Genomic DNA, 25,716 nt, shown 5'->3' on the forward strand with positions numbered 1-25,716 from the left:
TGGAGTTAGTGGGGGGGGGGGGGGTGGAGGCGGTGGCGGGTGTGTGTGTGGGGGGGGGGGGGGTTGAAATGGAAGGTGGAGTGTGGCTTTGAGAGAGGGGAGGGATGATGGATTGATTGGAAGCAGCTTGAAGCTGCGCCTATTGGACGAGTGCGGCTGTGTGTGTGTGAGTGTGTGTGTCTCCCTCCCTCTCCCTCTCTCTCTCTCTCTCTGATCACAGGGGTTTGTCCAGCCCCGTGTCCCTGGGTATGTATCATTGGCTTGCTCTCTCCTCTCGCCCTGCCCAGCCACCTCCTGACGTTCAAGTTCGCGGGCACGTCACGTACGCACTTGAACTTGGTGGTTTTAAAGCCATGACGGCTATCCCACAATCCATCTCCATCCGCCATCTTTGTATTATTTCTAATTTATTTTATGTCAAGCCATTGATGAAGATATTTTCTCTGGAGTCTCCTTCTTCCCGCTCCCGATGTGACCGAGCATGTCTCGCCGCAAGCAGGGCAACCCTCAGCACTTGAGCAAACGGGAATTTTCACGTAAGTATCTTTTGATTTTTTTGTTGTTCTTGCACTTTTCTCTATAATTTTTTTTGATTAGGAAAAAAGAAAAAGAAGAAGAAAAAAAAAGCTCGTAGTTTGCCCGTGTGAAAGTAAAGAGTAAAAGGAGGAGGAGGAGGGGTGAGGGGGGGGGGGAACAAGAGTTAATGACTGGAGGAGTGCATGGGAGCGCTGGAGGCTTGACAGCGGGCGGCCGGAGTGGAGGGAGCGCGGAGACATGCGAGGGGCAAGCGGGGAAAGAGGGGAGAGTGTGTGGGGGTGGGGGCAGCCGGGCAAGGAGGAGCGGCGATCGGGGCAAGCTTGCTGCCGACCCGGGCGAGCGGGCGTCCGGCCGGCCGGCCAGCCGGGTCACACTTGCCCCCTTCTCCAGAAGTGCAGGCTGTGGGCGGGAGAGAGTTTGCGATCAGCCCCGGCGTTCATGCCCCCATCCCTCCGGCACGCAACTGAATTTGCACCAGTGATCCCCGCAGAGCCCCAAAGGGCAGCCGATCACCGCGCTGCCGGACGCTGCCGCCTTGTTGCCCCCCCCCCCCCTCTCTCCTCTCCAACCCCCCTCCTCCTCCTCCTCTCTACCTTCACCCTCTCCTGAGCCGGCTGCAGTCGCCGCACTTTCTCCTGGCCCCTAACTTTAGTTGCCGCTGCAACTTTCGATTCCTTCCTCGCAGTTGTTTTTTTTTGGAAGATATTCAAAAAAAAAGCTGGAACTTGCTTGTGATTGGGAAAAATCTCGTGCTGAATGTTTACAACGAGCTGCGGGTCCGCGTGTGCGGAACCTCCTGCACAGCCCAGCTCCCGTGCGCTGTGGCCGGCGCCACTCCCGCCGCCGATCACAACCCCCCGCCCGATAAATAGCATTTATTCTGAATAATAATCGGCAAACTCAGCCCAAATGTTTAACCCTTGGAGTTAATGCAACTACAGAGTGCAGGCACGGTACTTTCAGACACTCGGGGCTGAGCGCACGTGCCTCTGAGCCGATGTTCAGCCCCCCTCCCCGGGCTGCGGGCTCCGCGGTCCCCACCGCCGCCTGGTCTGGAGATCGCCGCTCTGGCTGGGGAACCTCCCCGCGTTTCCGACCACCATGCCTCCCGCCCACCCTCTCTTCCCCCACCCCCCCCCCCCTCCACACACAAACTCCCTGAAAATTGTTCATCAGTTTTCCTGGGAAAGGGGAGTTTTGCCTCTCATGTCTGTGTGTGTGTAGACGACACTCTTGATGCATTTTTTGGGGGGGGGGGGAACCCGTTAGTTTCTCACTAGAAACCGAAGTGTTTGTTGCATTGGCGACACTAGGCTTACGGGGCTTCCAGTTACCCTCACTGGAAGGAGACGGGTCGGCTTTGCGCGCTGGACGCCAACAACCTGGCAAATATAATGTAACCAATTCAAAAGGAGGAGTTTGCTTTTACGTTCAAAGCCCCTTCTTGTTAAAAGAAACAACAGTCGTAGAAAAAGTGCATTTACTTCTAATAAGCGAGGAAATGGAAGCTAACGGCAGTCTCATCGTAATAGTAAAAATGCCTGTATATTTCTGTGTCAAGTCAGCGTTGGATTGTGTAAGTGCGGAGAATTGGCACAGTGGTTGGAGGGAGAGATGTGTCAAGTTGTTTAATGGTGAGAGCAGGGAGGGGGTCGATGTAGTCGGTTTATGTCGCTAGGAGGCAGAATAACATAAAGAACAAGTCCACACAAGGCTGCAGCCTGCACAAACTTCAACACCATTTCTTAACAACTGTTCTGGTTTCTCCTCTCTCACACTCACCCCATCCAAAAACAAAAAGAAATTGAAACTCTTCCCCCCACACCCCCCAAAAAATCCCTCTCCGCTTCAGTGACCGTTTCCTATCTGATGGTACTTCAGGTAAAGGAATCTTTTGAAGTTAAACTGCATGAGGGCTCGGCGCACCGAGATAAACTGGCCGGAACTTCACCGTGTGTTAAAATCGATGACTGAATAAAAACACAATCAGTTATTTTTTTAAACAAATCTGAATACGGCTTTTCATTTGCAGTACCCCATCTCGTCCAGTTAGAAACCCGGATCAAAAGAAAAGCAGTTGTTTTCTTAAATACAATGGCTAATATAAAACGGTTCAGTTTGTTGCGTGAATCTTTTGCTATGATGCACGTGTGCGGAGTGTGGTGTTCGTTGATGGTTTTATTATTGCGGAAAAGGCTTTGAAACAGAACACAAGCCCGAAACAATGAGGGTGACTGGAGCTTCGGCGAGCAAGTGTTAGTTTGTCAGACCGACTCCTCGCTCGGTCTGTCTTGCTTTCTCGCGCCCACCGTTGCACAGATTTCACCCTGCACTCTGCATCGTTCGTAACTTTTTATTGTCATCCGCAAACCTTTTCGACTCAACACTTCCCAATAGTTTTGCAAAATGATATTTGTATAAAAATCAGACGATGCTTCCCACAATATTGTTGGAGATTCGCCCAAAGGTGGTGCGGAAGCTTTTACTCAGATAGAAAAAAATACACCGTGATGTTGTTTGAATAGATTTTGACAGCTTAAACTCGAGATAGCGTTGGCGAGACAATAATATGTAAATATTTTTAAAAAAGAAGCTTGCAGTTTCATTGGAGACTGAATGTGAAGGTGCTTAAATCGTTTGTTTCTAGAGTATGTGAGTATCTGAATTGTACTGTGCAATTCTGCATTACTCTCAGTAATAATGATTACGAATAATCAAAAGCAGATTTCAACCTGTTTGTTATCATATAGAGATAAAATATTTGTTCTCGCGATTTGAAACGGTGTAATTTCGATTTTCATATTGTCAAGAAGGATATGCCATTTCTCATTGAAAACTACCTCAAAGCCCAAGATCAACCTCCTAGGACTGACAGTATCAGCCTAGTAGGTAGCAATGACAAATCTTCAAATGCATAAAGCCGGACTCATAAGTGTTGAAGTATGGAATTATAATATTTTGCTGCAATAAAGCTATTAATTTGATGAAAAGAAAACTCATAGATGAACCAGGAACTGTATATAGATATAACGACATCTTACTGCTTAATATGAATATGTATTGCTGTTTCAAATCCAATGGAAAAATCATAGGGCTAATTGTGTGGATTACAATGCTCATTCGATAATTATATTTTTAAAATCAGGATATTATTTTTTCAGCTTATTATGTTTATTTTTATGAGGACATACCCTCACCTTAGTTTCCATACAAAAGAAAATGAAAAAAGAAACTCCCATTCAAAACGGATCAGTAATGGATCATGAAAAAATCTAGAGGATAACTGAAATAATTTTGCATCATCTCGTTCCCATTCCTTAGCAGTTTTTGTTTTCAAAAGCTTAACAATCAAGTTTGCACAATACTATCATAGTTATACAGTTTGTTTTTACTCAAGTGCTGGTGGAAATTCTGTTCAATTGTCTTGATTCTTTTAAATTAAATCAAATTACCAGTGGATGTGGATTTGCACTTTTTAATGCAAATATTTTATCTTAATGATGTACTTAGCTGCCTTGCAATGCAGATCGTGTGTTTGATTAAGTTATCATTTTCTAAACAGTGGATGCTTTAATGTCAAAGTTGGTTACCAGGTGTATGGAAGTAGGTGAGGTGTACTCACATTTAATTTAATAAGTTATCCTGAAATGTATGCTGTAAGCTGATTGTCTCTTTCATTACCAGAAAAGAAACTTAGCTTGCAGAGATCAGAATCGTAGAGATATAAACTTTAGAAGTCTATAATGTAGGTCTAAAATAGATATGTGATTCTTTGCGGCTTTGTGTAATTAAAACCAATTTGTTGGCATTCTGTGAAAAGGGGTTACGATATGTTACAGACGAAGGGCAACCCTTTCAATGTTATTAACGTTTATGGTAAAATAATATAATAATGCTTGTGCTAAGTGCAGACAAAATGGCTATTTGGGTTCTGATAGGGAGCATTTAACAAAAGCAGTGAGGGAGGAAAGAGCTTCCATCACAAAGGACATCCTAAGTATGGGTATGTGGAGCCGTGCAATGTAAAGCAGCCAGCTGTTTCATGTGGCTACCAGAACTGACATAATCAAGCCAATTCCTCAGCACCAACCAAACCACATTATTTCTCAGACTTTATTTCTTAAAATGACAAATTTATTTTGATGAAGAAAATTGACCTGAAATGACTTGTTGTACTTCCATTGTAATTTAAATTACCAGCACTTCCTAAAGCAGTCAGTTAATTTATTGTGAATTCTGGTTAAATTTACTGTAATTTTTTAGTGTGTTTTTGCTTTTGTGGAAGAAGCTAATTCATTTGAAATCAAATTACGCTGTTGTGAAAATTTAGTGCTTTTGTCCATTTATTGCTGTGCTGTGATAAATTTCTGTGAGATGTTTACAGTTAAAAAGAACAGTTACCCTCTTGCTCTAAACACAGCTACTCATGTCAACTGTATCACTTACTATGGGGAAGGGGGGGGGGAGGTTGGAGTTAAATCAATTTGCTGAGAAGAATCACCTGATTTTCATTATTTTTGCTCTCCTGTTTGTGTTCCTCTGCTGTAGCTGATTCCCTCGAAGCCATTCTCACGGATGAAGAAGAGGAACATGGCACCTTGGGAGCTCCTGAGGGTGACCACGACCTCCTTACCTGTGGCCAGTGTCAGATGAATTTCCCACTGGGGGACATTCTAATGTTTATTGAGCACAAAAGGAAGCAATGCAATGGCGGCCTCTGTCTGGACAAAGCTGTGGATAAGCCACCGTCGCCTTCTCCCAGTGAACTCAAAAAGGCATCCACACCTGTTGAGGTTGGCATCCAGGTCACACCAGACGATGACGATTGTCTCTCTACATCATCCAAGGGAGTTTGCCCCAAACAGGAAAGCACAGCAACAGGTAAAAAAAAGGAAACAAAACGCTCCACCTTACACGAACAGAAACAAGCAGGGAAAAGAAAAACACATGCCTCATTGTATATTTTTTATTTATTTTTCTTGCTTTAATCAAACTGCTGCTGCCAGCCCTGAGTCTATATCAGCTGTCAGCATTTGCACTGTAATTAAACACGGCCCCATGGCAAAGTGACATGGGTGACCTTGACTTTAAGATGCCATTTATACCAGCCAGGCCAGAGTTAAGAGGGCAGTTACTGAAGCGCTTAGACATGCTTATTCGAAAGTTTAAGGGCATGTTGGAAATTTCAAAGGTTGGTTTGACAGGAAAGGCCACTCGATGCACCATGTCTCCTCAGTGGAATGATAAATGGCTCTCATACTCTCTCTGTTCCTGATGTAGTTCTGACAGATGGATCTTGATTTTTCCTTTTTTGGTTTCCTCTGCAACATTTCACTCTCTTGGACCTTTTCTCCCTCTCGGCCTTGTGCTCTCCTTTTTATGCTGTCTGTCTCGCGCACGCTCCCTCTGCCTTTCTCTCTTTTTCTTGGCATGTGCTATCTCTTTCTGTCTGCCTGTTTCTTTCTTGCACTCTCTCTCTCTCACGCTCTCTGTCTCTCTCTCTCTCTTGTGCTCTTCTCTCCCTCTAACTCAATCTCTCGCAGTCTCTCTAACCCTCTTGCACTCCCTCGAGCATGTGCTCTCTCTTACCCTCCCTCACTTGTGTGTATTCTCTCCCTCGCACATTGGTGCTCTCCCTCTCTCCATCATCCCCCTTTCTCAACTTTGTCTGCTTGTACCAGCTCTCTCTTCTGCACCTCTTTCCCTGGTGCACCTCCTTTCTCTCTCCTTGGCACGCAGACTCTCTCTGTCTCTGTCTTTCTCTCTGTCTGTCTCTCTCCCCCAGTACTCAATCTCTCTCTCTCTCTCGCTTTCTCTCTCACTTCACTCACCCTCTACCTGGCATGCACCCCCTCTCTTTCCATCGTTCGTTCTCTCTCTCTCTCTCTCTCTCTATGGCGCACCCTCACTTGCTCTCTCAAGCATGTGTTCACTCTCTCTCTGTCTGTCTGACATGCACTCTCTACCTCTCTTCAGGTTACATGCTCTTTCTCTTTCTCTCTCATACACGTGGTCTCTCTGTCTGCTGCACACTCTCTCTCCCTGGTCAGTGCTTGTTTGTTCGCACTCTAGCTCACGCTCTCGTTCATGCGTGTGCTTGGCGTGTACTCTGTCTCTGTCATGCTCCCTCTCTTGCGTGCATTCTGCTATCCTCCCACGCTCCCTGTCTTGTGTGTGGTCTGGTCACTTGCTCTCTCATCTGCATCTTGCCCTCACTCTCTCTCATGCCCTCCCTCACTCTCTCATCCCACCTCATGCTCTCACCCTCCTTTGCGCCTGCCCTCTCTTGTCCTCTCTCATGCTTTTGCTCTTTTTTCTTGCACTCTCTTTTTAGCGTGCCCTCACTCTCTCTCATGCCCTCCCTCACTCTCTCATCCCACCTCATGCTCTCACCCTCCTTTGCGCCTGTCCTCTCTTGCCCTCTCTCATGCTTTTGCTCTCTTTTCTTGCACTCTCTTTTTAGCGTACCCTCTCTCACAATCTCTCTCACTTTATCTCACACTCGTTTTCTCTTTCCCTCACACTCTCTTGTGCCCTCACGCATGCTCTTGTGTGTGCATTCCCGCTCTCACCTTCTCTGTCCCTCTCACAGGTGCACACCTGTACGTCTACCTCTTCCTTTGCCTCTCACTGCCTTCATTGCTCAATTAGGTTCTTGTACACACGCAAGTGCTATTGCATGCATACCCCTTCTCAGTCATTCTCATGGACCATTTCTCTCCTTGTGCTGCTCTTTCCTATGTGCTTGTGCGCTCCCTCACTGCTCTCGGCTGCTTTCCCTTGTGTACTCCTTTTTTCTGACGGATGTTCAGCTCTTTATTACCTCTCCCCAATGTCTGCCTGTCCATCTCTCACATTCTCCAGCCCCACTCTGTCTTTTTCTTGCTGGCATGCACTCCTCTTCCTCCCTTCTCTTTCACTCTTCAAGCACTCTGCCTCTTACTATTGTATACATTCCACCTCCTTTTCTCTCCCTTGTTCTGCCCCGTTCCCAGGTCCTTGCACAACCTCACAGTCTTTCTCATATCCTCTTGAGAAATTATGTCAAATCTTGATTCACTTGTTTTCTTTGAGTCAATACAGAAATTTGATAGCAATCTTTCTTCTCTTCATATTACTTTGTGTCTCTTTAATTATTTTTGTTTATTTGTTTGATGGTTTGTTTAAAATATTGAGAGTGAAAATACCAAAGAAAATTTAAAGGCTTTTGGCATGTGTGTCAATTATGACTAGATCTTGTTGTAATGTTCATTTATATTTCTGATTTGAAATAACTAAATCTCCAGAAATCCTCTTTGTAAGCAGTTTGTGATGATAGAAAATAATAGTTGTGTTCTATTCTAGGTCAGCTCCACGTTTAATGTCAGAGTTGTGATATTAGGATTTTTTTTTAATGAAAATGTTGTTATTTGAGATAAAGTTTACTGGTTAATTCTAATTGTGTGGTTTACTTCCTGATGAACCAGGGTCCTGGTTCAAAAACTTATTTCTCAATTTAAACAAAATCTTAAGTCTGTGTGCATATTAATTTGCTAATTTTCAAAGCTGAATATGGCCTTTTTTTTTTGCTCACAAGCTGCTTCAATCAAGGGTGATATTGCCTTCCCAAAAAAAACAAAATGAAAGGTGAATTGCAGATTGTTTACTTAATGATAGCCAATTATATAGGAAGATACCCAGCACATACCAGAGAAAATGCTTTTATTTAGAATGAAAATTTTCTTACAATTGGCTGCTTTATTTCATAGCTTAGATAAATTATGTTTTCATCTTTTACTGTGAAGGTTAGTAGGTTGCATTATTATTACTATAAAAGTGAAGCTGCTATTTTCCTTTGAGAAGTGGGTTAGAGATACTTTGAGGGGACGAATAATGCAGTGACCATTTACATGTGCTGCCTCAGATGTGAAGGAAAATGAACACAAATACAGGGCATGATTAATGAACCAAGAGCATGGCGGAAGGGGCTTCTAGCCTTTAGAGACTGAAAAAGCCATGCTAAATCACCAAATATGGACTATTGCTAGAGTGATGCAACCTCCTATTTACATATTGAAGAAAGCAGATCAAAAGACATACCACACAGCTACCGTCAAACAAATGTGATCCAGATTGCATCGAGCAAAACCTGAAAGCCAGCAGAGTACACAGTAGCTTTGCATGCATTGGACAGCAGGCACACAAACCTGCACTTGTACAGCAGGCATTTAAGACTCATAAATGCACTGTATCTACATGAAAACAAAAGGATGAGCAACGTTGTCCATTCAGAGTAAAATGATAAATATTCTGTAAAGCTTTTATCAATATTATCATTATTTTACAACATTGAATATTTAATTACTTTTAACACCAAACATTACAAATGTGCCCTTTAATACACTGCATTTTACAAACTTTACAATGTGATTGCATACACACTTCCTAGCACCCCCTGCCCTGTCACTTCCTCACTTGCAGTGGTTGGAAAAGTTTGAACTGTTTCTCCTGACAAATTTGTTGTAATTTCACAGCACACATTCAGAAAGTATGTATTGAAGAGGGTTCCTGAGAAATTGTTGAAATTCTAGTCAAAGTAGTTATTATCCCATTATGAAATATTGTGAAAGAGATAAATATTGCAGTACAGCCATGAGCTTCTCATTACATTAAACAGGCTCATCATTAGAAGTTTTATTTATCGCCTATTTTGATGGTGCTGAGCTTTTAAGTGTACACCTTAAGACAGAGAAAATAAGTAGGTTTTTTTTGTTACTTCAATTTATTTGAAAATGGTTTGTAGATTCCTTTAATTAGATAATGTTTAGGTGAAAGCTTTATGTGATTCTAGTTTTGCAAAAAGTAGAAGCAAGGCCAGTATTGTAATGTGGTGGCTGTTTACTGATGCCAACCTAGCCAGGGCGCCTGCACTTTGTTCCTTTTGTGATAAATAGTCCTTGATAAAAATATTAAAAAAATATTTTTTGGTATGTATTTTCAACTATAAAGAGTGATTTTTAAAAACACCTGCAATATTTAGTGGAGAATAATTCATTGTCTAAATTTTTACATTCATATTGGCAAGGCTTTGTGGAATAAAAGCATTTAGTGCCTAGTCGGCCATTTCCTGGCATCATGCCACCTCTTTCCCAAAAGCTCAAAGCACTGGGTATCTTAAGTATTCAGCTTCGTGCTCCGTACTAGTTTAATATTGAACACTGGTGCAGCAGTGCATACCAGGCCCGCTGGGTTCCTCTCATTTTATGATATTCTCTCCTCTCTCTTCACAACCCACCCCCCCACCAAATATTGATTAGGCACCAGTGTCTTAATATGTTCCTATTCAGTGTCTGAAAAGCACCTTGGCACTAGAAAGAGCAAGGTGCAGAGTGGAAAGAGGTCAACGCAGATCCCAGCAGGATTTTAGTGTTCTTCATTTGCCTTTACAATCAGAGCTCAATTACCAAGCCTGAGTGTGGCCCTCAGGTGTAAGCTCAGATGGGATCATGTAAATGTCCTGTGAGATGCCATGCTGTAATATTAATGTTATTCATGAGTGCACTGTAATATTGCGCTAGGCTAGAAATGGCAGCTCTGGGCATGGCACCTTTTGGGAAATGGGCACAGACCTTTTTAAACAAATGAAAATTCTTCTAAAGAGTTTCACTGTTACATGGTGAATATTAACTAATGATAAGCGAATTTTACAATTGCAGGGCATTGCCAATTTTTTTCCCACTAAAATGAAAGTTGTCAGTTATGTTTGTTATATTGGTGTCTACATGTATATTTGAGCAGTTAGTTCTTTTCCTTCAAAATACATCAGTTAAATCACATTTTAAAATAAGAAATCTCATTATTCTTTTAAATATTTTGCATAAGGAGTTGTCATGTGTTTTGGCTAGCAAATATGATGCCAGTTAGCTGGGGCTAATTCAGTGTGATGTTAACACAATGTGCATGTTTCTGAATGCACTTTAAATGGGATGTTAGGCCATTTTTATGACTGTTTAATGTAGCATTCAAATAGATTGATGAATTGTTTAATTAATAAAGGGAGAATATTATTTGGTCAATCAAATAAACATCCATTGTAGCTTTAATACGTGTATGGTTTTTGGCATGAGTGAGAGAAAGGTACTGGAAAAAAGGCAAGGAAGATTTTCTCTCTGCCACTTATAAAGAAATAGTTTGTGTTGAATTAGCTGTCTAATTTTCAACAGCAGCTGTTTGTTTTGTGTGCATCTGATTACACTGTGATACAACATTATTGTTTAATAAGAGAAATTGGTTGGCCAGAATTAGCAGCGAGAAAGATGAAGAGATGAGTCCATGCCACTTCATGATATTTAGACGGTGAAATGTTCTTTCACGGTGAGCTGCAGTTAGGAAGCTGCCTTATACAGTACTTGGAATGTTGTTAACATAGAAGAGCAGCAATCGGTTCAGAAGAACGCGTGGCCACAAGTGTTTTGCTCTTGTTACTCCTGGGTTTTCCTTTGAAATGCTCAAATGACTGTGGCTATTTGATGGAGCAGCTGCTTGTCATTTCCTCTTCATTTCCACAGCCCTGTTCACGGGTGTGGTGGTTGCAGAGTTCCTAGATGGACCCTGTTGTAAAATAGAGACTAGTGGGCAATGTGCTCTACAGTGCTAATACATATTCATGCAATCACAAATTAAATGTCAAAGAAACTTGATAATTTTGAGTTATTATTTTTCCACTAAACCATTGTATTTGTTCTCCTTATTGCCCTCCTTCCTGTGTAACACTGACTCTTGTTGAATATTTTTGGAAATGCAGAAACTATGCTGAGAAGCATTAGGCACTGTGAGGTATGATGTGGGCATCCAGACATGTGTTTGCACGTTTGATGAACACCCCCAAATTTTTAAATAATTTATTTTTTCTTGGTCCATATTGTTTTGGAGATAGCCATTGTCAGATACCCTACAAATAAGGAAGATAAATGTTGCTCTCTGTGCTATATTATATCATAGCATTCACAGTTAGCTAATTGTCATGTGTGTTTTTTAATCTATGTCTTTTTTATTATTCCAAAATAAACTTTATTCATAATAAAAGACAAACTATATACAATTATAAAACAGTGCAAGCCTTTACATTCTTGTACACATCATTCATTAGTGTTACCTCTTTATATAAAAAAACAGCACCGATGCCACACGTGTGGCTCCCTGGGGGCTACCCAGTCCCGTATTTACAGTATTTAGGGGCTTTCTTGCCTGACCCCGCCCCTCCCTCTCCAGTGGCAGAAGAAACCTAAACTGTAGTCCTTCCCCACCGAGCCTTTGCATTGGCTGCACCCAGCTTCAGTGCGTCCCTCAGCATGTACTCCTGCACCCTGGAATGTGCCAGTCAGCAGCATTCCTCTACGGACATCTCGACTTTTTCCTCGACTGTTTTTTTCTGACTGTTTATTGCAAATGTATGTTGCTCATTGTTAGATACCAATTGGTAGGTTTCCGAATGAGAATTTGGGTCCATGGATGCCAATGCATGTCATTATTCTGGTGTTTTTATTGTCCCTGTGACTCGTCTTGAGGACCTTTTATTTGTAGCGAGTTTAGATTAACAAACCTAATATTTTTGCATTAAAAAAAAACTTAAAGAAATAGCTTAGAACAACCTGTGCTTCCTGGATGAATCTTGCTGATAATTTACCAAAGCTCATTTGAATTTTAAGCACTTCTTTAATCTTCAAAGGCTAAATTGCTTTATGAATATGCATGGTGTGGGCAGACTTTAGTTCATTACCTAGTTGTAAATTCTAATGACCATTAGGTCCTCGCTGTAATTGCCAATTGTTTTGCATTTTTGATTGGCCTATTAACATGTGCATTCGGCATGCATCAGACTGGCTTGTCAGGATGCTGCAGAAGAAAAGGTGAAAATTGTTTGTATCGCCAAGATTCGAGTATTTCAGAGCTTGGAAAATTGATGTTGTAAATTAAAGCAGTGCTATTTTTTCCTCTTTCCTCAAGATTGAAAGTTCACCAAGAGATTTGACATATTTAATTTACATGATGACTTTGCACTCCTTTATTAATGTAATTTGCATATGAAGCTGTTGTTAATCACTTTTGATCATGTTTTCTGCATTAGCACAGAAGCTGCCACTGTGGCTCTTTTCCCAAAGATGCTGTAGTCAAAAGCTGCAAGCCGCCCGCTTCCTCCAGTTCTGCTATGCTGAAAGCATGCTTCAGAGTTGTTAATATTCATTGGCGAAACAGTATCCAGAACACAAATAAATTATTAAGTGCATGAACTTTTTAGACAGTAAGATGAACTGATGGGGTCCATCTGTGAGTTCTAGTTTTTTTTCTGTGTGCGCAGTTCTATCTGACTTCGTAGCCTTTGGTCCTGGTCCAAGTGCATGCATAATTGATTCCACACGCGCTATCATTTTCTTGATGTAATTGCATTAGTAAGATACGATGAAATCTAATGGATAATTCACGTTTTCCCCTTTTTTTTGTACGTAAAGAATTGAAGACCAGAGGGAAGGAAAGGGTCGAGTGGGTGAGAAAATAAGTCCAGTGATAAAGTATGAACAAGGTGCTCCATGCCACGTTGTTTGTTCCGCTGTCGTGTGTCTGCAGAGCAGTTAGAATGACTTGACTTTGGCATCATGCCCTCTTCTCAACAAAAATAGTTAAATACTACTGAATTAAACCTGTCATTTTACAGTTTGATAAAAACAGTTGCTTTTCAGTTTGGAGCAAGGAAAATAATGTCCCCTCCCTATTCACTAATTATCACTGGTGATTCTGCAGCACTCTAATGTATTGAGGAATTTGTGTTTAATTGCTTAAGGCATTGAACATTGTCACTACAGAAATGGAAGGAGAAATAAATGTACCTTATTGCCTGAGTTCTTTGGAGAGAATCTGTCTCAGAAAAACTACAATTCCATGAGAAGTGTTTTTTCAAATTCTTTTGAGATCATTGTTACAGCAGATTGATGAAAAGATAATCAGTTTAAAACTGCTACTTTTATCACTGATCTTTGCATCAAAGAAACTGGAGCTAAGGGGCTTATTGACAAAACAGTTCTGTACCAAGGAATTCAAATGTAAGGAGCCTTGATAGTAAACAGTGGAATTTCTATTCAATTTAATATGAAAGATGAATGTACCTGCTCTTACTATTTGGAATGAACAGGAATTATTCAGGATGCAAACATTGTACATAATCCTACCAGCGGCCGCCCCCCCTCAAAGTAGCCTACTACACAGTACATTGCATAAACTTGGGAATGCTACTATTTCTTAGGGATGGTTAGCTGCCTTTGTTTAAGTTCAGATGTTGTTTTCTGGTTGATACTAACCTATTTTCGATTGTTTCAATCTCTATGGTTATGGCTTGTAATTCACATACAGGGAAGGAAAGTCAGTTTGAGCTAAGTAAACATGTGAGAGTTGTTCTGTCCTCCAATGCATTGCAGTATTGTGACTTTCCTCACAAGAAATGCAAACTGAATAAAACCTAGCACATAATTATGTGTAAAAATGGGCAGTCTGATAATGGGGACTTTTATAGTAATTCTTTTCAAAGTCTGAATTTGGAACCTGGTTAATTTTTTGTTTTGATGAGTTCACATCAGATACTGGCAGTGCAGAAGTGTGAGGTTGGGAGAGTCGATGGGTGTCGCTGCTCAAAGGCTGTGTGAATAGCGACATCGGTTTGAATCGGTCTTTAATAAATCAGCTTATTGACAGCTTGAGTCCGACCCGTTTGGCTGTATGCTCCCTATGGTAATTTCCCTATTTCAGATCAATCTGAATTGGTTTCCCTGTGCAGACGTGAATGGATTCAGCTCACTGCATGAGCTGTTAATGAACCAATCTGTGCACACCAGCACAGAAAATGGTTTATCTAAAATAAACCACCCCCAGAGTAGATTTATTAAAGATCAATCTAAACCTGATGCTGCCTTAAATGTGCACAGATACAAGTGATCAAGACCAAAATGAAGTACTTTAAAATGTCTAATGTACACAGAGACAAACAGAATTAGGGATGTGTGATGTGAGCAAGCGTCTATGTGTAAGGCGCTAGGATGAAAAGCAGCTTGAAGGCTTTTTCTAGCAAGGGAAGTTCTAACAGAAATGTTTTCCAAACCTATTTGCCACAAGTGAAACATTTAAAGTAGGTAAGGGCATCCTGTAATAATTTATTTGCCGTTTCTTTGACCCTGTTCTTTTCAGGATCACCAGTAGCAGCTTTTAAAACCCTGTTATTTAGAAATTACTTCCATTCAGGACACATGAATTTCTTTTTTTAAACTTTTCAAGCAGAGAAAAGGAATAGTCACTTTCTTTTCATTTAATATAGCTTTGTGTTTTTCTTCCTCTTCAGCTTTTTATTAAACCTAACTTGGCCGGGAGGGGCTTATGCAGAGCGGTCAAGCACATCTGCTCGTCTGAAGACGGTAAAGAAAAGGGGTTAGCAGCACTGGGGCAGCAGCACAAAGGGAAATTGTACATTTGAACCATTAGTCTCTTTAGCCTTGGTGCAGCCAGACTGGTTTAGCAGACAGAATGATAGATTGCTTTGTCATAGGTCCCAGGGTGTGCCCTGAACTTGAAGCACTTTGTTTATCCCGAATAGAAAGGGAAAGGCAGACATAATCTATGTCTAGCTTTTAGGAGCTGAGGGGTAGAAGAGTAGACTGGCAGGGTGGAGGAGGGCTTGGTGGGGGAGGGGAGGTGATTGGAGGCCCTGATGATGGCTGTCCATTAACATATATGAACTTGGCTTGGCTCCAGACTTTTGATGAAAGTGTCATAGTCATCGAGCAGTTTTTTTTCTTTACCTGCTGACAGCATTAATGCTCCTGGGTCTTTTGGCTGAGGGGGTAAAAAGCCGACACGGCTCAATTTTTATCTTGAGAACCAGTTGAGACTGGTCTGCCTGGCCTTGCGGGCGGGCTCTTATCGTCTTTCCTGGCTTGCGTTGTAAAGACTTGTGATAATGCCAGTAACCCGAGGGCTCTGGACAGGGGGGGGGGATGGTGGTTGTGGAGAGGGGTGGTGCGGGGAGGGAGGGGGAAGAGAAAAGAGAGAGAGAGAGAGAGGTTTGGTGTTTGTGCAAGCAAATTAAATTGAGAGTCTTTCATAAATGGGAGAGGTTGAACTTGCCCTATAGAAATCATCTGCAAACTAATCCACACGTGGTGTCTAGAAACGTGATGTGACAGCAAAGGGAGGGGGGAATACTAGGACAAAAGGATGCATTGTAAATGATGGACACAAGACTGAGGGGAAAAAAGGGGTGAAAAACATTTAAAGTAGCTGGTGCTGGAAAATCAGACCCTGGTCTTGTGAATGGTAAAGCTGCTGGTGAGGGGTTAGCAGGGCTGCATTGTTCCTCTGATCCAAAAGAAATAATACACAGAAAATCGATGGCCTTGACTAGTGATAATTTACAGTACTCTGAGTGCTAACTATTCTGGTACTCGATGATGAGCTCCCAGTACAAAGAGCAGTTCTCCAGCATTTTATTTCTGTCACAATGCATCATGTCTGTTGTAGGTCATTCCTTTCTCTTTAAAAAAATTGTTTCCTCAGAATATCTTAATGCTGTTCTTGTATAATTTATGAGTGCCTTCACACATTGAAGATTTTCATTGCAGTTTACTTTTGGTGTGTAGGTGTGAGCCACACAGCAATGATATCAATTGTTGTTTTGTGGAAAAGGTTTTTTTTGGGGGGGGGTGGGAGGGTTGTTGTTCTCTGATCAGCTTAATGGGCTGCTAAGAATGGAAGGAAATGCCTCTGGTTCACAACCGAAAACCTAATCAATACTCCAGCATGAAACTGACAGTTCTTCTGAGGCTACGGCTCTAAAATATTTATACTAAAGACTTCTTGAGAAAGCTGCTTTTTCTTTTACCCCAAAAAGCCATGATTCAGTATTCAGTAGGGTAGATATCATCATTATGGCACCACAGCCTTTAGGATGTGTATAATTTACGGTTGTGCATTTATTTTGATGTTGTTTTTGCCCAGTCTCTTAAGCCACTAGGCCAGCTATTTTGTGAACCTACCTTTGTTTGTGGCATGGCAGTGAGCTTAATAGTATTGAGCATACACATGTTCTCAAATACCATTTGTTGTCCTTATTTACACCTTCTTAAGACATAGGAGACCATTGAGCCCATCCAGTCTGTGCTGGCTCTTGGAGAAATCCCATCAATTCCATTCCCCTATTAACCTACCACTCACCTACATCAGGGGTAATTTACAATAACCAATTAACTTTTCAACCAGCATGCCATCGGAGTGTGGGAGGAAAGTGGAGCACCCGGGGGAAACCCACAAGGTCACAAGGAGAACATGCAAACTCCACGTAGACAGCAGCGAAGGTCAGGCTCAAACCCAGATTACTGGAGCTGTATGGCAACAGCATTAACCAGTGTGCCACCATACTACCCTTAACAGCAAAGCGAGCCACTGCGCCACTCTGTTGCCCTTAACAGCAGCACTAACTGCAAAGCCACTGTGCCGCCCTTTTAAACAACTTGAACTATTTACAGTGATCCTCCCATAGATGATTAAAATAATTTGCTCTTCATACTGTAAATACAGACCAGCTGAATGTAGATGTTGGCCGAATCTAATCTGAAGTAGTTCGACAGATTGGTTTCACTTGTGAGGCCTATGCTAAGTTACTGATATCTTGCAATGACCTGAATTTCATATGAAAGCTCAGTTATTTGCTAAACCAGCATGCTTGCATGCTTCCATTAAAATAAGTGAGCAGTTCCAGCACTTTCGATTGCTGATACAGATACTGATGACTACTGGAAGTAATTATTGGTGTTTGTGGTTGGGTGTTGCTGAAATTACACGCAGATTGTGAAATTTAATCAGTTTATTTTGTAAAGAAAACCCATAAGTGTAAGTTTATAGATCTAAAGTATGAATGAGGGAGGTTGCTAATTTCAAAGTGGGCCATTTGGAGAATTTTGTTGCCCATATCCACTTGGTCTTGGACCCTATTTTCTGGCCTGGATGTGGCACGATATCAGTTTAACAGGCAGCTGTCACACACAATTACATGGCTTGAGGAGAAAGCCATCTTTACCAAAAACAAAAGGTTTTGACATTAAAATCATTATTCCTAAGAACTTGTTAACTCAAAAAAGACATGGCTCATTGTACCTTTATTGACAATGTATTCAAGTATTTGCACTTCTGTGTTAAATCCAAAGATGGGAGTGTGTGTGAAAAGATGAATTAGTAATATGTACATAAGGAATTGTGCACAATGGAGAAAAAAGAGTCTAGTTTTGACTATAAATATGAACAAATCTCAACTTTGGAGTAGAGTGCAGATGAACGAGACATACCTGAGTTATTGCATCTCATCCTAAGAGCATATTTAGATGACTGATTTTAAAAAGTGGCCCTCGGCCTTGCCAATATTTTCTGTAATGAGAAAATGGAGGAAGGAGACAGCAGGAAGTTTTGGAGAGAGATCTTTTATTTGCTTCTGTTGAGATTTCTATTAATTTAGGCAATTTCACTGAAATAAGAACTGCTATTATTGAGTGATTCCATAAAATTGAGAGTGTAAAGAAATTAAAATAATTGCAAAGTTCAGACTTGCATTTTCTGAAATGGCCTCATGCAGCATTTCAAATCTGAACTTTGTGCATCTGCTCATGTTAGACCCTGGGGGCTTTAAGTAAAGATGGATTTTTGGTATTATGTTCAATGAAACTTTTTTAAATGAAATATAATTTGTTAAAAAACTGACAATTGATGTTTCATTTCTCAAAAAGAATACTTTAACAATGTGTTTAAGATCTTAAAGTCTTGATTTTTTTTTCTTGCAATAAGACAAAAAAAATTAAATCTGATATCGAACTTGAAAACAACTATCTGGATGATACTTAACGAGCTTCTGGGTTACCAGTTTACCATTTGTCATTTTGTACTATATTTCCAGGGGATAGGTGTTGGTTATCTTTTTAATCTTCAATTAAGTATTGTCAGCACAGGCATACTAGATCAAGTTAATATCCCACAGTTTGTAAAGCAAGGTAGAGAGTGCAGTTGAGGATGTACCTGCTCTTGATTCAAGCTTTATTACCGCAGAATGTGACTGGGATTTTGCAGGTTCGTAAGTGGCCTCTTGGGACTGAAGAATGATTACTAGTAAGGTACCTCAGACCTTAACCCACAGCCAGGAATGTGGAGCTAAAATTTTCTTGATTCTGGAGAAGAACTAATCTCAAGATCCAAGTTCACCTTGTTTTTCATTAAAAAAAACAGAATTGCAACTAAAGCAGGGTAATATCATGATATTTTGAATATCAGCATTTAAAATTAGCAATATATCCACCTACCCGCCTTTCCTCAAACCCTGTTTATGGATTATTTCACTTGGAGGTATTGTGTGAGCAGGAAGCTTGTTACTCCTGAAAACTGGGAAGTATTAGGAAAAACAATTAAAGCTTATTATTTTAACTGTCAATGTTACTTCCTCAGAGCCAAGCACTGATGTTGCTTTGGAGTTAATAATATACATAAGTCAGAGAAGCCTCATACCTATATGTTCTTCCTAGTTTCAAAATTCTTTTGAGCTCTGGACTGTTTGCTCTGAACTGTCGGCTTTCTTGCCTTCTCAGAAAAGCCTGTTCTTTTCCATACTTAAGAGCTCCTGACTAATTACTTTACCTGTGCCTACTAAAGTGCTTATTTTCTCAACAGAAGTGACTGTCCTAAAATCAGAGTTAAAAATGTTACACCAGTTGTTCCCAGCCATTGAAGGAGAGAGAGAGAGAGAGAGGGTGGATGCAGTGGGAGGATCTTTGAGGAGTAGAACACCTGGGCAGTAATCGTGTGCTATCATCACCAACTAAGCTTCAGGCTTTTGGTTGGCTCTGTTTGTTTCCTGGTAAACAGGCGTATTCCTGTTCTGCAGCTCATCTAAAATGCTTTCAAAGGAAGACAACATACATTTTTGCTCTTCAGACTCTGAATGAAACCACTGAAAGCACAATATCCTCTGGTTGCCAAAATGTATTTCGAAAAATTGCCAAAATATTCCATGCAGTTAATTGTACAGTAGGATGCTCTTGCTATTTCTGTCATAGCTCTCTAATGGGGCAGCCAGTTACAAAAAGTGATGCATGGATTATGTTTACTATGACATGTCTTGTTGGAGGTTGGGGGAAGATAAATTAATTGATCTCCTGTTTCAAATAGTTACTAAAGTTGCCAATCTCCAACCAGTAAAAGCCATTGTAAGCCATGGACAATGTTTAAATATATGTAACTGGCTCAGAATTATCTTCCAATCCTGCTGCAAGGCAGAATGAAGGTTGTCCCACACAAGTTTTTATGCCAATTCCAAAAATACATTTGGGAACTTCAGTGAATCTGCTTTTACACAGAAAGCTACAGAACCTATATTGAGTTCTGTTAACTATCCGGCTGAAAGGAGAAGGAAACCCAGGCCATAAGTACTGTTAATGATTATTGATCTAACCAAGGGGGTGGCTTAAAAAGTACTGTCAGAATTATGTAACAATTATGGCATTTTATAAATTTTGTTTTAAAAGAATAAACTTAGCCTAGATTTCCAAAGAATCGCTTCTATTTTCTACAATTCTAACCCCTGTCTTGCCAAATACTTGTCCTTTTAAATGGAATTGTTTGCCTTTGTACTGACTGTATTTTGTCCTGTGTTAATATGTGGATCAATGTTTTGCTTGTCCTCATTCTCTGAGCCATCCTGTCTGTCTGGTCTCTTTGAGTGGAGTTCCACCATGATGGGTTAGGGTTCACATATGCAAGGAGTTCACAAAAGTGAAAGGAGAAATTTAGATTGCTCTTGCCACCCCACTGACAGTGCCCACTATCATTGAAATTACTGTCACAGCATGAACTATGCGATGATGCGGAGTTCACTTTCTGGTTCTCAAGATGTTGAGGTAAGTTTTGGGGAAGGGGAAAATGTAACAGTTTACTCAACCAAATAAGGTCTTAAGTTTACCATTTTCCATGCCCTAAACCCTAAGTTAGTAAGTGGAGCTGACCAAGAAAGGAGTGGGAGCATGGGAATGGATTCTGATTAATTCTGACAAAATGGTAAAAATTGGCTTCCCTTTTAACCTCAGTATCATCGGGTACAAAATAAATGGGGTAAATTAAACTTTAACCAGACGTTTGTTGTCCTTTACTCCAGGAGCTGGGATTAATTGGTACCAAACCTATTAGCATTAAGAAAATTACATTTTATTTTACTGTTTATAATGCTCCTCAGTTTGTTTTTAAGTTCATTTTAAATCTCAGATTGCCTCTTGTGTATTATCTCTGATACCTCCTAGTCTGTCAGATTCAGATTCACTACAGTTCTATTCCGATATTTTAAAAATAAAGCCAACTGAGAGTGAGTAACTCATCTCAAGGTTGACCCAACTGTGCTGTCAGGACTAGTCAGTAGGAATGTGCATGAGTAGAATTACTGATCTATTAATTCCTTCTGTTTTCCTCTTTCTCCCTGTACTGTGCTTATTATTGTCTTTGCTTTCTTAATAGGCACTGCATTATAAATAGTAATTCGTTGCTTGATGTGCTGTGAAACATTTTATTGTTAAAAATCACTGTGTAAGCGTAAGTATTATTGTCTCATTTTAATATTGAACTTGACTAGACTGTGATTTGTATATGAAGAATTAACCAAAGATTGTGGAACAGAAGGGACTTGCATTTGTATCACATCTTTCACAACCTTAGTATGTCCCAAAGTGCTTTACAAGCATTGAAGTTCCTTTGAAGCATTGCTACTGTTGTAATATGATCAGTCCTAAGCAAAATCTAGGAGAATTAATCTAATTTGAAGATAATTGAATAATTCAGTTTCTAAATGCTGTTTCTGGAGTTGTCTTCATACTTTTCCAGATCTTAGTCAGTTTGGTGTTTTTTATTTGTGGGAATAAGAAGAAATGATCTTCTCCCAGATTTGCTAAGTACTACATCCGGCAGCAAAACAAAAGCACACAAAACTTTGAAATTTGGAGTTGCAATTTTACATGTGTATATATGCTGAATTTGTTTTGGTAACGTGCATTCTGTGGGCCTGAAGGGGAATTTTCCCTGACTGATGTTTTTATTCTAATGACCATTTTAGTGGTTGAAGCAATGCTAACTCTCTTTGACATTTGATATTTACTCTCATTTCCATTTATACAAGGCTATAATTTTTAATATTAAAAGATACATCTGGCATTATTTGGTCCACAGCACTTCAGATGTATTATTTTGGCATACTATCGAACATTACACACATAAATTTCTTTGTTTCACTTACATTTAACTTGTATTTTGTATTCATAAATGAACAATAAGCTAGAAGTGAAGAGGCAAGTACTTACAAGTAAGGAGTATCAGTGAAGGCCGATTGATGATGAATGCTGACAACAATTTGGGATTGAACAGGAAGCTAAATCTACCAATGGTTGAAAGAGAGTCAATCAAATCACGCAAAACCTTTGTGGCTCTAATTTTTGTTTTCTCAGTAATTGACATCTACATTATTGAAAGCAAGTTCACTGGCAAATTAATTTAAAAAAATACACATTTCACACACTCTTGGTCTTTGAATGTCTTAAATATTTTTACTTGCAGACCTTTTTTGTGGCTGAATATGAAAACTGATGATTGTGGCTATACGCCTTTTACAGACCGTAATTCTGGAATCTTTTTTAGCCTATTTGCAAAGCTGGTTATAGCGCTAGCACAATTGCTTGACTGCATAGTCTATGTTGGTTTGAATTGAGTTATGTATTTACTATATTTTGCCTTAGTTTATTTTGCAGTTTCTTAAATGCTGTTCACTGTGATATCACAACTTACATGATGTGAAATAGCTGATGACTACAACCATGTATTCGACTACTTTTTCTTTGATGCTGAGATTCCATTTTTGATTATTGGTGTTTGGCTTGGAAGAAGTTTTGTTTGGGAACATTCAGTTGTGTACAGATGATCAAGGGCTGTTTTACTTACAGATTTATTCAAAGCCAATTTCTAGATTCTTCAACAAACAACAATTGAATTGTCATTGCCTTTTTGTTTTCTATTTAGTAAAACCCATCAGACTTCGTGTGCTGAAAAGAAGAGTTATACCTAACTTGCAAAATAAAACAATGGGCCTGAATTTCCTCAAGCTAATTTACCTCACTATTATTCTCATTGGGGAATGGTGGAATATAAAAAATGGGCATTGTAAACGAAATCAGATTAAGCAATCAGGACTTGAAGAATGAAGCATACGTCCTCTTCCTTTCAAGTTCCAATTGATAATTTGTATTATGAAAATAATGTTTAAAGATATTAAACCATTATTTATGCACTATAAACATGCACGTTTAAGGAAACTTTCTCCTTATCCTCTGATATCATAGAAAATAGTTAGTCAAAATACAATACAAATTTTCCTAAGGAGAAGTAAGAACTCATTCTCTAAAAGCAAATCATTACAAGACATTAGTAATAACAACTTTGAGTTTAGCTGCACTCAAAATTAAATCCATGCCTGTTCAGAATGGGTGCCAATCCAGGAGAAATGTGTTCTCTGCTCTCTTACACGGAAGGGAGCTCTGTTAATAATCAAGGTAAAATTTTGGTGGATGTAACTTGTAATTGATTGAGGGAATTTGTACGTGGTGATGTTTTGGCGTAAAACTAGTGTGAATCATTTCAGCATGAGATTTTGTGGGTGTGGCTATTGAGTTTAGCTCCATTGTTATGCTGTTTTTCATTTGTAGGAAATTATGGGGCATTTTGTGCTACATGAAACAATGCTCTTGTCCTTACAGTGGTACACCATCTTGCTTACCAGGAGAGGTTTGCCAATTTTAATGAACTTATACATTTTCATTCTTTCAGTTTTTGTTTTAATCCTGCTATAAATTGCCTTATGTTCACACTGTACATTTGGTCATACTTCTGTAAAGATGCAAGGGATTGTGTGGGGCATTTCTTCGTTTCTTTTGTTCCTGACACTCCGCTTTTGGGATCACAAGCATTCACACTACTTCTGGGGAGATCTCTGCTCTGCTGAATGTGACTTGATGCCCTTCGAAAAGGGCTGAGGAAGAAACCTGAGCAGTGTCCTCCTTGAATCCCTGCGGCTTCTCTCCAAATGCCGGTTTAAAATTTGCCTCACTCAGAAGGTTGCTATAAAGTTGATGTGAACAGCCTCATTTAAATGTGCTTGCTTCCATCTTTTGTGCCGGATAAAGGGGACATTATGAACCAACTCAAGATTTTGGTTTATATTATTTGATGATGCAGTACCAGCATGCCTTTTACGACTGTGTGCAGTTCTGGTCACTGCATTACAGGAAGGATGTGGAGGCTTTGGAGTGGGTGCAGAATAGGCTCACCAGGGTGTTGCCTGGATTAGATAGCAGCAGCTATAAGGAGAAAGTGGATAAACTTGGATTGCTTTCTCTGGAGTGTTGGAGGCTGAGGTGCAACCTGATCACAGTATATAAAACTATGAGAGGGATAGATAGGGTAAATGATCAGAGTCTTTTTCCCAATGTGGAAATGTCAAATACTAGAGGGCATAGCTTTAAGGTGACGGGGAGAAAGTTTAAAGGAGGTTTGCGATGCAGTTTTTTTTTACACAGAGATGGCAATGCGCTGCCAGAGGAGATGGTGGAAGCAGATACAATAGTAACATTTGAGAGGCATTTAGACAAGCAGGCAGGGGATGGAGGGATACAGACCTCATGCAGGCAGATGAGATGAGTTTAAATTAGCATCATGATTGGCACAGACATTGTGGGTTGAATGGCCTGTTCCTGTGCTGTGCTGTTCTATGTACATCTTGAGAGAGATTTTTGAACTTCGCTCAAATCATGTTTTCTTTGAGGATATTAGAGTCAGAAAGTCAAACAGCATGGAATCAGATCCTTTGGCTCACCATGTGCCATTCTTAAGATACCCATCTATACTAATTCCATTTTCCCGCACTTGAGCCATAGCTTTCTATGCCATGACAGTTCAAGTACTTACCAAATTTGTGAGAGTATCTGCCTCCATCAGCCCCTTAGGCAGTGCTTTAAAAATTTCACTCACTCACTGGGTGAAAAAAATCCTCCTACAAATCCCCTTTAAATCTACTGCCCCTTACCTTAATCCTGTGCCCTCTGGTAATGGACACTACTGCTAAGGGAAGACGTTTCTCATTTTCTACCCTGTCTATGCCTCTCATAATCTTGTATCGCTCAAACAGCTTTACCCCCCACTTCCACCCTCATCCTTCTCTGCTCCAAGGAGAACAGACTCAGCTTGTCTGGCCTCTCCCTCACAACGGAAAAACTCCATTGCAGGCAACATCCCTGTGAATCTCTTCTGCAGCCCCTCCAGTGCAATCACATTTTTCCTATAGTGTGGCAACCAGAAATACACTCAGTACTCCAGCAGTGGCCTAACTAATGTTTTGTATGGTTGTACCAGAACTTCCCTGCTTCTATATTCTGTGCCCCAGCAAATGAAGGCAAATAACCAGTATGCCTTCTTAACTATCTTATCTAACTGTGCTGTTGTCTTCAGGGATCTTTGAACATGTATACCAAGTTCCCGCTGTTCCTCAGTACTTCCCAGGGTCCCTCCATTCATTGTGTATACCCTAGTTTTATTGGTCCTTTCAATATGCATTACTTGTTGGATTTTAGAACCAAGAATTGTTGGGTAAGATTCCCCCACTGTGCCAATAAATATTTGAAAATATTATACAGTATGTTATTTCCGTGGATATAGTGAAATGGAGAAATGGAACTGCATGTGCCTAAAATACAACTGCAACAAAGGGGAAAGAAACAGAATACAATAGTATTTTACATTTTAAAATTTAATAACAAATGTTTGTGCTTTCTCTTACTGCCCTCTTGCACTTTTCACACATTCATCCTGTCTGTGATGGAGGGTTCATCTGTGGCATGCACTTGGGTTCATCCACTAGGAGGTGGTCTTGAGCAATGACAATGTGACCCCTTTCTACCCTCCTGAAGATGCAACTGAGACTGGTTTAATCTGTTTCCCACTAAAGGCTGAAACTGGTCCCCCAAGGGGTTGCCAGGACGTGAGTGCCAGTCCAGATTCAGAAATGGATTTGAGTATCCTATTGAAAGTCTTTCACTGCAGAGT

At 40.4% G+C, this 25,716-nt stretch overlaps 1 protein-coding gene across 3 annotated transcripts in view; it reads left to right on the forward strand.

Annotated features, from left to right (window-relative positions):
- Window positions 1-325: 325 nt before the first annotated feature.
- The window catches only part of LOC127568645 (B-cell lymphoma/leukemia 11A-like), a 162,266-nt gene continuing 136,875 nt past the window's right edge, over window positions 326-25,716 (forward strand). For all 3 annotated transcript variants that reach the window (XM_052012628.1, XM_052012629.1, XM_052012627.1), the window contains exons 1-2: window positions 326-536; window positions 5,086-5,418. In XM_052012628.1, the coding sequence (XP_051868588.1) occupies window positions 482-536; window positions 5,086-5,418 (388 nt within the window). In that variant the 5' untranslated portion in view covers window positions 326-481. The remainder of the gene's footprint in view (window positions 537-5,085; window positions 5,419-25,716) is intronic.

The sequence above is a fragment of the Pristis pectinata genome, chromosome 3 (assembly GCF_009764475.1).
Source record: "Pristis pectinata isolate sPriPec2 chromosome 3, sPriPec2.1.pri, whole genome shotgun sequence".
NCBI classification, from domain to species: Eukaryota; Metazoa; Chordata; class Chondrichthyes; order Rhinopristiformes; family Pristidae; genus Pristis; species Pristis pectinata.